The sequence below is a fragment of the Tamandua tetradactyla genome, chromosome 6, assembly GCF_023851605.1.
Source record: "Tamandua tetradactyla isolate mTamTet1 chromosome 6, mTamTet1.pri, whole genome shotgun sequence".
NCBI lineage: Eukaryota > Metazoa > Chordata > Mammalia > Pilosa > Myrmecophagidae > Tamandua > Tamandua tetradactyla.
Genome location: NC_135332.1, coordinates 41,331,584 through 41,343,696, shown reverse-complemented (window position 1 = coordinate 41,343,696; position 12,113 = coordinate 41,331,584). Strand labels below are relative to the sequence as shown.

The following is a 12,113-nucleotide window of genomic DNA, read 5'->3' as shown; positions in this document are numbered from 1 at the left end:
ACTTTCTAATTCAAGTGCCACTACTTCGTGCTTCTCCTTTCCTTTCTTTTCCTGCCTGGAATTTACTGTGAGATCTGGAGGTACAGTACCCACTGGGACTATGAAAATGAAAGCTAAAGACTAAAGATGGCAGAACAGAAAACTCCAGGGACTCTTGAGTCTTGATTTCATTATTGAACAGCTATACCAGTCCTGGACTACCAACCTTCAAACATCTCTGCTATTGAGAAAAATCCATCTTTATGTCAATTAGTTAGATTTTTTGTCATGTGCAGCGGAATACATTCCTAACCTATATAATTGATTATTTCATTTACAAAAAAATATTTATTTCAATTTGCAAAGGGGAAAAATATGAAAGAACCTTGATTTATCCACCTTATTTACTCATCCAGTCTATCAAAACTGAAAGAGAAGTGTTAAAACTCTTCAGGTGCATATGAAGAAAGACAGTATTAAAAGATGGTACCAGAAACAACGATTACAATAATGACCAAATATTTACTTCATATACTCTCCATTCTTTCAAGAAAAACTAATACACTTCCTTTAATTTTCTCTTCTTCCACATCCCATGTTCCCCACCAATGTTTGATTCCTCTTAAAGCTTTACTAATTCAACAACTGCCTGGGTCTGAACCTTCTAACAGATTGTGCCTTATATTAATTAAACCAAAGAGAAGCAAACTGACCTGTACCTGAAGGGAACCATTTTAAAGTTTTCCGCTATCTACCTGCAACTACTTTACTAATTGGTGTCATAAATTTGCACAATACAAGATTTAAGCAAATTATAATCTTTTCAGAATTAAACATGTTTTATACAGAAAAACACAAATTGTAAGTGCTTTAGACAAACTGAGAGGTTAGAGAATAAGAAATGTGATAACCCAAAACATAATTAAGGATTGCTATCTTTAACAGGTGTTAATATTACTTAACTTTAACCTAAGAGTACCAGGCAGATTTTTTTATTAGCACTAACAAAGTATACTTCAATACTTAAGCCTCTGATTTCATCTCACATTTTTTCTACCTTCTCAAATCAAAACTTAGGCCACTGAAATGAAACAAAGACCTAGTCCCACAGTAAGAAAATTATTAAAATATGCAAAGGGAAAGGTGGAATGGTAAAAGACAATTGAATATACTACTTTTTTCCAAAGTTAAACTACTAAATACGTCTATAAATCAGCGTGTTTTATTCCACATTTTCTGTAAAACCATAAACAAACCTAATGAACTATTAAGTGAGATTTAAATAAGATAGCTCACCTTTTATTTATAGGTTTTTCATCCTTTTCATAAGGCTTTACAAACCACTTGCCAATACGTACAAAGTTCCGGTTCATTAAACACCGCTCCAAAAGATTGTGAACTGCTTTGAAAAGCAGAGTACGACATTCATAGGAAAGTCCATTCTCCCACACTCCATCTTCTTCTTCTATAAGAGAAATGAAAGAAACAAAAAGTAAAATAGTGGCACTATATGTTATTCAGAGCCATGTAAAAAATGTCAGAGTTTAAACTCTATATTCATAAGCATTTCACCTCAGAATATTGAACTATAATCACACCAATAATCTCTAGACATTAAAATATCAAATTTTGAAGTTATTCCACAAGGAATAAAAGGTCTAAATGCCATGTATTCTATTAAATTACCTGAAAAAACTTTCCCTACCACAAAAAGGCAATGATACAATACAATCGTACTGACTTGGCTTCTGGATCAGTGAAAAGGACATTTGTACAACTTAAGAAATATTAAAAACACACTGTATCTAATTTCAAAGCTCGCCTACTTGCTAGTTACTTTGTCCTAATTTCTTCAATCATTCAATCTGCCAAAAACACTAGCCAGTTTATAATTAAACTCAGAACATTTCATGTACATCATCATTCTAATCCATTCCAACTATAAAATTCAGTGATGAATAAAAAGGAAGCTACTGGCACAGAGCCTAACAAGCGATGCATTACCAGCCACCTTAGGTTTGATTTCAACCAAATGATTCCCATGATTACTATCCAATATAGGATAAATTTGGGGGGAAAATTCAAAGACTTAAAATTTAATGGCATTTTTGTTATATAAAGTTACAGTTAGCTTCACTAACTATAACAGGCCTCCTCAATTTTGCCAGCAAATCTAATCAATCATTCCAAGTTAACAGCAAAAAAAAGGTCATTCTCTATTTCACATCATAATAAAGCATGCTATGAATAATGATAGACATTACTTCAACATTCTAACTTTCATCTTACTATTTTAAGTGGCTTATTTCAAATATAATTTAGTATCCTTTTATATAGCCTGTACAGCTTTATAAACATTTTATGAATATAGGTCTTCTTTCAATTTTTAAGTAAAAAGAAGTTATGAAATTCTTAACAAATTCTCAAAAATTTTCAATGCTACACTAAAAAAGGTATATACTATATATATACAAAAATAGACTATGATGCCTTTTAATAAATTTGTAGACCTGTATCGAGTGATAAATGGTTTTTATGTTCAGAACTTATACAACAAATGTGGAGAATAAACTAACTAAAAAGCATAATGACAGTGGACTTTAGCTGCACTATAAATGCTGTGACACTATAAAGAACATTGATTTTACATTGTTGTCCTTTAAAATATTTCCTAAATTATAGCCAAGTCATTAAAATTATGATCCTTCTTAAAAAGGCAAGTTTTCAAAAAATGACAAAACTTTAGAATTGAAATAATTTTTCAAATCATTAATATTAAATAAGAAAATTTCTCACATTTTATTATATTGTAGATACCCTTATCAGCCTCCATTTAAGGCCAAAATGTTTACGGGCTTTACACTTTATAAACAAAATTAACTCCTCTTTGTATCTAATGGAAAAGAAAACTTAAGACCAGAGAAAAGGGAAGGGGCATTTGGTAGGGACTTCATTTTATGTCTATCTAGATAGCAAACATATTTGTGAGTTGCTAAGAGAGAGAAAAAAATTCACCTTTTTCAACTTATCTGCTTTCGAGTATATCAAGTCCTATCATTTCAAAATTCAATAACTAATTAAGAATTTTACTTATGGTTACAAAAAATATACATGTTCTTAATCCTAGTATAATTAGGCTTGAAGAATCTCCCAATTCTTCACCTATTTCCCAACCACTTAAATATAATTTATTTTTATTTCCAGTTAGCTCAAAAGTCCTTACCTCCTAGGAATCATAATAGTTACATTTGTCCTAAAACTACATAGGTCTTTAATAAAATCTTTAATGTTCTAATGTGTGTCTTAAGTTTTGAAGTATCAAAGGCCTAAGACAGTTATCTGATACATATAAAAGGGAAGGGGCATTTGGTAGGGACTTCATTTTATGTCTATCTAGATAGCAAACATATTTGTGAGTTGCTAAGAGAGAGAAAAAAATTCACCTTTTTCAACTTATCTGCTTTTATGTTCAGAACTTATACAACATAACTTGTATAAGTTCTGAAAATCAGAAAATTAATCATTTCAACCTTGTGATTGAATTTGCCTTATTCCGCAAAAGAGTAAACACAAAATATGTGGAATAATAAAAGCTATAATACAATAATTTATATAAATTTTCATTAAAAATTCTGAAGATGTGATGGATTTGTTTATTTTTTGTCTAAATAAAATTATTTTTAAATCTTTTTTCAGTTCAACATGCAGATAAATGATTTAAGAACACTGAATATATTTAGAAAATAATCAGTATTAAATTTCAAGCATTTCTCCAAAAATTTTTTTTGAGAAACTTAAGTGAACTTAATGCCTTCAAGGTCTCATTATGCCCCCAAATGCCCACAGTTCTCATTAACACTAAATGAGAGTTATGCATAAAACAAAGAGAAGAAGAGACCACCCGTTAGGGTTTTCCAAAGTCAACAAATCTTAGAAGTATATCTTCACCTATATGGCAAATGACTAAGCAACCTACTATACTAACACAGCGCAATTTCGTTTTTCCATTGTTGAGGAAATAATGAGAATAAATCCTAATAGCACTGAATGAAAAGGTTACATGTGTGTTGTTTTTTTTATAGGGGGGCTCACTTGGAAACGAGAAGCTATTGAGTCACGCTTCTAGTATCCTGGTATTTTAATAACCGTAATAAAAGTACTTCTTTATATGTTGTATTCAGAGACAAGAAAAGTGCAATGGTACAACTAAACCACCCAAGACATAGTAATATGCATTTCTTACACTAATTTAAAAGACCCTGAATTTCAACACCAGCATTATAATAGTGAGGAGCAGTAGAAGCGAACACATGGCAAATCTACACCTAGTTCTTTCAAATTTACACTGACCAGAGCCTAATGGAGAAAGACTGCTTGATGTATTTAAATAAATGTCTTCTTTATCTACATCCTGACAGAAAAGTTTCAATTCTGCATTTTTTTTACTTTTCAATTACTATTGGCATTAGAATTATTAATTACACTGCAACCTGAAAATTTTTATGAAGTGTTTAAAAAACAATTTACAAAACTTCAAATTCTGAATTTGAATTTCCATAAATATTTTTCTTATTATTATGATACCAAAAAGTCTAATATAGGATATCAAAACAATAATCAATGGGAAAAAAATAAACTGATATGCCTAGTACTCAATATTTTTCTCAAAACTGACATCTTTAAATATCTTCAAGATGATCAGCTGGTAGAAAAAGGAAACTTCCTAAATAATTCTGCCAAACTGTAAAATACAATATATGCTAATAAGCAATGAATGACTCAAAAATTAACACAGCAGAAAATAACTGAAAGAATAGAGAAATATTTAAATGTAGATCTAGGTCAGTGCTTGTCTAGAAGAATAATTTCCCATTTATAACCCATTCATTCTACAAATATTTTTGAGAACCTTAATTTGGCTTCATCACTCATCTATGGCAAAAACGTGAAACACTGTGGTTTAAAAACAGTCTACTATCACGACCATTATCTTTGATTTGAAAATTAAAAGATATACACATTCTGGCTGAAAAAGGACAGTGTGCAGAAAAAATGAAACAAACAATGAAGTTGACACCTAGAAGACTAGCCAAAAAAGAAAAAAAAAATTTACAGATCAAGAGATAGAAATGTAATAATCATGTCTCTTTCTGGGGCACAAAACAATTTTTAGTTGGGCTGGCACAATTGGGCTTGCTACAGTTTATCTATTTGCCAATCTTGTTGAAAGCTGTCATTTAAGGTTGAAGTCTACTATAATTAAATCCTTCAATGATAGTACCTAGAATTAAGTTCTAAAACTAACCAATGGCCTTCTTAGTTTGAGCAATAGTCATTATGATGAAATTTTGGGATAAGGAAAGTATTTGGACATGTTGCTAAAATCCAGTATATGGACTTCAGGAGCCAGGAAAAAGAACATATATTTTTAGCCCTATGTTCTTTTAGTTCTCAAGGTATCAGTTTTCTCAGAGTCTCATTAGATTCTAACTCTTTATTTTTCTAAGATGCTACACTTGGGAGGGGGTAGTTCTTGTTTTATTTCTGTTTTAAAGAGAAGGAATAAAAGCCAACAATGACAGTAATTACTCCTACCTCCAAAAAAAGGTTAGGACACAGAATAAAAATACACAGAAAACTTTCTCTTTCAAGGGCACACTAATGGAAATGAAACAATCTTGCTTTGAGGACACTTAAAAGAACCAATCAGTCCTACACACAAGAGACTTTTGACTAGATAGATTGAACTAAGATTTTCCCACCATCAATTTTAAACTTCTGTCACTTACTATCCTACCACTACTTAAAGACATCTGTTATAAAGTTTAAATGAAATAAAATTTAAAAGGTAACCAGGAAATTTTGTTTCCTAATCTCATTTCCATCAAAACAAACATAATATCAGTTCAACTATCCTTTCTCTGAGAGGGAACAGAGCAAGTAAAAAAAAAAAAAAAAATCATACTTGTTTGGCTTGGGACTCAAAAGAATTTTGAACAAATATCTTGCTGGAATATTATGGTTAGACTAATACCAGTTAGTGAAAATCCTGTTCCAATAGTCACTAGTAGTGACTGTGAAGAGCAGGTTCAAGCTAAAGCTAGTAGTAGTGCTAAAGCACTAGTAATGACTATTGCTAGAAAACAAGTAACTGAGGATTCAAGATGTATTAAATCAGATTTGGTTTGTTGTAACTTATCTTTACCAATCAGCACTCAAATAAATTTACATATCATTTCTAAACATTAGCTGAATTTGAAAGGAAGGTGACACAAGCAAGTGCTAAGTAACAGGGGGGAGGGCTAGAATTTATTTTAGTTCAGTTCATTTTTATTTATTTGAGGGCAAAATTTAAAATGTATTATGGCACCTGACCAGACTATTCAAAATTGTTAAGGTCATCAAAAATAATAAGATCTGTCTGAGAAACTGTCACAGTCCACAAGAGCAGAAGGAGACATGACAATTGACATAATGTAGTGTCCTGGATGGGATCCAGGGACAGAAAAATGACATCAGGTAAAAATAAAGGAAACCCAAACACAGTATGGACTTCAGTTAAGCATAATAATATATCAATATTGGTTTATTAGTTGTGACTAATGTACCATACTAGTATAAGATGTTAACCAGAAAGGAAACTAGGTGAGAGCTATACAGAAACTCTCTATGCTATCTTTGCAACTTTTAGGTAAATCTGAAACTATTTTCTAAAATTAATAGTCTGTTTAAAAAATACATGATGGATGACACAAAGGAGTTAAATGGAAGAAACAAAGGTAATTCCGTATATTTGCTACAAAATATTGCAGTTTAGAAAAACTGAAAATTGTACTCTTTGCAGAAAGGATTATGTTCTCTCCTCCCTCCACCCAAAAGGGAGATATTATCACCATAATCATAAACATTTCAATAACAAAATGTTTGGTAGGTACTGAACCAAATAGAAGGATACTGCCTGTGAAGAGCAGGTTCAAGCTAAAGCTAAATTAATACAACTTTTTAGTTAACCACCCGGTCTTTCCAGTTCCCCTTTACTCAGTGCTACCTACACCTCCACTCGGAACCTAGGATTGTCTCCTGCAGCTGATGCCACCCCCACTGTTTGGCTGCTCTTTTCTCAGGGGAGCTTAAAAGAGGGGAATAGAGTGCCACAGATGGGAAAAAATGAAAAAGGGGTTAACTAGAGAGACAGAAATGAACTAATTACCCCAAAAGGGAGGCAAACAGTGTCCCTAGAGTAAAGAAAAGGGCGAGACAAATATACACTACCTAAAAAAAAAGTTCTTATTCTTTAATACATATCTACAATTTAAGTAACAACATTCCAAAGTAAATGAGAGGTTAAAAAAAAAGCTAAAACATTCTATAAATTCAACTGACTACACAAACTAATACTGTACAGAACAAGCTTTGCAATAGTAAATAAAATCACTAATTCTAATTGTACTTCAGTTTACTATTTCAATTGTTTCCACTTGATAAATTTTTAAGTTATCTGCCATTCAACAGTGTTTGTATTTTATAAAGTACAAGTATTACCAATTTTTAAATCTTGCTAAAACCAGTTAAACTAGACAAAAAAAAAAGTTTAAAACTGTAACCTTGTTTTAGTAGATAAAACATACCTGAAACTTAGAAGGAAAAAAATACCCACATGGTATTTTAACATTATATAACAAAACAGCTTAAAACTAATCCTAACAGATTTTTAACTTTTAAAACATTGATCCTACTATAGCAAAGCTAAAAACGATAAAATGCTACACAAAATGAAATACTGTAGGGGTGGCAAGGGGAGTTCAGTGGTAGAATTCTCATCTGCCATGCAGGAGACGTGGGTTCGATTCCCAGGCCGTGTTATTTCCCACCCCCACCACCTAAAAAATTCAACAAATGGTACTGCATTAGCGGGATAGTCACATGGAAAAAGAATGAAATGTGACCCCTATCATACAGTATAGTAAAAAAGACAAAAACTAAAACTAAATACTGTATAATATACTATAAAATTATAATTGAGTATACAAAAAGTATCCCATGAAATCTTAAAAAATGGTCTGTTCAGATGCTCTTCCAACTTTAAGAAGACTGAAACTCCCAAGTCAGCATTATAGATCATTTATCAACATCATCAGTCCCTAAACATTTTAGTAAAGTGGTTTTTATGACCATTCACAATAAAGATTAAAATAACTCAAGCATACCCAACTCAATGAAAGAATAAAACTGGCATGACTATCAGAAAGTATCTTGCTGACGCCACTAAGGAACTTTATATCTTGACATGCATATAAATCATATATACATACACACACACACACATATATATATACACACACAAACACATAAACACTTACATACATCATTTTACATATATAAAACAGGCCTAGACTCTCCAGCGGGGAATATATTTGCAAAGTTTCATCATAATCTAATTGCAGTCACTCTCAAGAAATAAGGATTAACACTGAAGAGTGTGTTCTTTAGAAGGTAAAAAGCAACTATCAAAGCATACAAACATTTAGCCACAACACTCACTATGTACTTGTTGCAAATAAGGACACTTAGATTACATTTCATCTAAAGAGAAAATAGGCCCTTTAGGTCAAATGGTAACAACATCAACTTCAGAGTACTCAATTTCAAATAAGAATTGCTTCCTTTTAAACTACCTAAAATTCATAAATTTAACAGTCAAGAATCAATATCAAACCATCTTGCTAAAGCCTCTGATACTCTGTTGCACACAACTATTTATATTACTATCAGCAAAAATACTTAGTTAACACTGACTCTTATAATCTAAGATAAAGACAAACTTCAGTAATTACTTGAAAAGCTAGTTTCTCTTTCTAAAAGTAACATTTGGTCCTAAAAGTCTAGAGAATAAGAAGGAAGTAACCACAATGACTTGCTCACATTAAATTATTTCTGTATAAACTTTTGGATTATGACCCCATGTCCTATAAAAGTTAAACAAAGTGACACTCATCTCATTAATGATAGTCCTTGAGGTAACAGTATCTCAAAATAATCACTTTCCAAGAATAACAAAATTAACATATACCTTCATATGTAAAAAAATAAAAATGAAGTAACAAATAACAGTTACAAAATAACTATATGTCTTGAAAAACATGAGTAAATTACAACACAGCATATCTACATACTCCTACAATTATCCACATATTCATGCAGAAGACAACAGTGGCAGAATTGATTTAATGGTGAGTTAACTTGGCTTCAAAAGTCTTACATGACTTTGTTAGGAACTTTACGCTCCACCATTTCATTTTTCTTAGGTTAATACAATATGGCTTTTCCCTGGGCCCTACATGCCTGTGAGAAATTCAGAAGGGAACAGGGTGGTAGAAGGAAAAAAGTCATTCAAGGCTTAAAACCTGCCATAATATATATGGATAACGTCAATAAAATAACCACAGTGAAATAAAACATGAAGCTGAACTTTTATCTGGCTTCATACTTAAGTGTTCCACACACACAAAAATAAATAAAACTTTTTAAAATTTTAATCTTAATTTGTAATACCAATGTTATTTCAGAAAAATTATGCAACATTGTTACGTCATTAGTTGGAAATAAGTTGCTTTCACCTGATAAGTCATGGTGAATAAGATCAGCAAAATTAGGATCTTCACCCCACCAAAATATCCACAATTCTCTTCTTCCAGGTCTTTGATCTCGCCGCCAGACACCAAGTACATCTGCCTTAAGGCAACGACTAAAACTGCTCAAAATGGGGTCTTCCTCTGTCACCGGAAACAGAATAGGGGCAGAAGTTGGACCTTGCCATACATATCTTTTCCATTTAATTCCTGTCAAGTCAGCCTGGAGGGAGAAAAATGCGATTTTTAAATTAGTGTACATTCACTCAAAGTCAAAAGTAATCACTACAGAAGTTCCTTAGTTTCATTAAGACATAGCAAATTTTCATAGCAATATGCTTAAGTGGCTAGAAAGTGGCTTAAAAGGACAAAAAAAGAGAGGTTTTATAATTCTGATAATTCAACAACCAAGAATTTAATGAAAAGGATAAAACCAATTAAAAAATAACTCAAGTAACTGAGTAACAAGTCAATAAATGTCACAAGTAGAAATAAAAGAAACAATATTAAATATTAAATATAAACATGTACTTTAACACTGCTCCAGAGAAAACACTTCTTCTCTGTCCTAAGTCTATAATAATCAATCAGATTTTTTCCTGTAGGGCCAAACCTTTAACTGAAAATTACTTCTTAAAGATTCTTTCCACGTTTACAGAAGTCATGACTCTAATGAAAAGACATATGAATGTTTCCTGAAAAAATTCTTGTTAATTCTTCACACACCCGTTTAGGAAAAGTCAAATAGCTGCTCAAAAAGAACTGTCAGATTGGTGCTAGTCTATCTTCAAAGAACCCGATCCTAAAAGTACCAAAAATAGACTGAGTTGGAGATGATAGAAATTTAAAACCTAACATGTTTGCCTTTTTACAACTGAAGAGATGCTGATTACTGGACACTACAAGAAAACCAACTTACTTTGCAAGGGGGAAAGACAATAAAGAGCTCCGTTTATCCAGAGAGAATTCAATAATTGTTCAATTTGACTTAAAGGTGCAAAGCATAAGGTGCCAAAAATGAAACTGCTGATACATGACTGGCAATTTAAACTAGTTGTGCTCCGCCCACTCAACTCACTTACCTATCATATACTCTTAATATTTCTCACAGTGCAGGAATAAAATGAAAAAAGAAAGTCACTCAAACTTTAAGTCACTGATGAAACTAAGCTATTGTCCAATTCTGGGTTAGACATTTGCAACAGTTGGTACTTTTGAAAGTCTTAACTGTTGGATGTTTCCAGACATGGACCAACCTACAGAATTGTCATTCTCAACGTCCAGCTTCCCCAGACTTTCTTTCTAATAAAACAAGGAGCAGCCGGCTCAAAATATTCTAAAAACGCAAGCAAAACAGGCAAATATAGAAACGTTTAGTTCAAAACCACACCTCCTCCGTTAGTCCCCTTCACGCTCACACAAACATAATATTCTAATAAAGGCAATATGGCTAGAAATTGTCAAAATGGCAAACTGTTTTCAAAGTTCAAAAAGAAAACATATGAAATGGCACCTACTGGTCTTTACACAAAGATCTGAACTCACTCAATGAGTGATAGTGTGACACATAATAAAAAACGTAAAGCCAAGACGAGCTTTTCATGCCCAAATTCTGGGGTCCTGTTTATTAGGGGGAAAACAGAATTACCAATGTGAGGAATAAAGGCGGTGAAAGACCAAGCAATAATGAAAACTGGAAGAAGGGATAACAGGATCGATAGGAAGAAAAGCAACAGTTTGGCAAAAAACCACTGAGGGAAATGTTAGCTTCCTGGCAAATAAGGAGACTCAAGTTAAAAGACAGACTATGGTGCAGAAAAATAGAAGACTCCGAAACAAGACAAGAAATAAAACCTGACACTCCTAAAAGAGCCCGGGACTGTGACTGAGCCAACGCCGTCTCCCCGGGTTGGGTGCGGGGCTTCGCCACGGCGCCGGCTCGACTGGGCCTACGCCGGGGACTCGGGCATCTGGATCAGACCCGGACCCCCTCCCCCACGGCCCAAGGGCGCACCTCGCGGCCCCTCCCCCACCGCCCCGCTCTTCGCGGCCCGGGCACTCACCAGGGAGAAGAGGTTACAGTGACAATCTTCCAGGCTGGCCCCGTTCGGCACGAAGGAGGAACTCATCGTCCCTCACAGCAGCCGCCGCCGGCGCCACAACCCACCATCCGCCATTACCGCCGCCTCCGACCAGAGAGAGAAACACAGACACCGGGGAGGGCGGGGGGGGGGGTGGTGGTTGGGGGGGGCGGTGGAAGAGGAGGCCGCCGGGCCGCCCGCCCTCCCCACCAACCCCCCCGCCGCCACGAGCAGCCCCCGCCGCCCGGCCGGCACCCAGCCCTCCCGGGCCGAGGTCCGGAGGCGGGAGGGCCGCGGCGCACTCACCCCGCCGGCCGGGCTGCGGCCGCCGCGGAACCCGCGGACGTTCGTCCCTCTCTGGGGGACAGAGGGGATGTGTGCCCCTTCCACAAGAAAAATAAATTACACAATAAATAATTAAAAT

General features: G+C 34.3%; 1 protein-coding gene across 1 annotated transcript in view; it reads right to left on the bottom strand.

The window, feature by feature from the left end:
- The window catches only part of MED13 (mediator complex subunit 13), a 124,993-nt gene extending 113,175 nt beyond the window's left edge, over nucleotides 1–11,818 (bottom strand). Inside the window, exons 1-3 of the mRNA XM_077164992.1 lie at nucleotides 11,672–11,818; nucleotides 9,597–9,831; nucleotides 1,276–1,444 (exon numbers count right to left, since the gene is read on the bottom strand). Coding sequence (XP_077021107.1) covers nucleotides 1,276–1,444; nucleotides 9,597–9,831; nucleotides 11,672–11,737 — 470 coding nt within the window. The 5' untranslated portion in view covers nucleotides 11,738–11,818. The remainder of the gene's footprint in view (nucleotides 1–1,275; nucleotides 1,445–9,596; nucleotides 9,832–11,671) is intronic.
- Nucleotides 11,819–12,113: the final 295 nt, after the last annotated feature.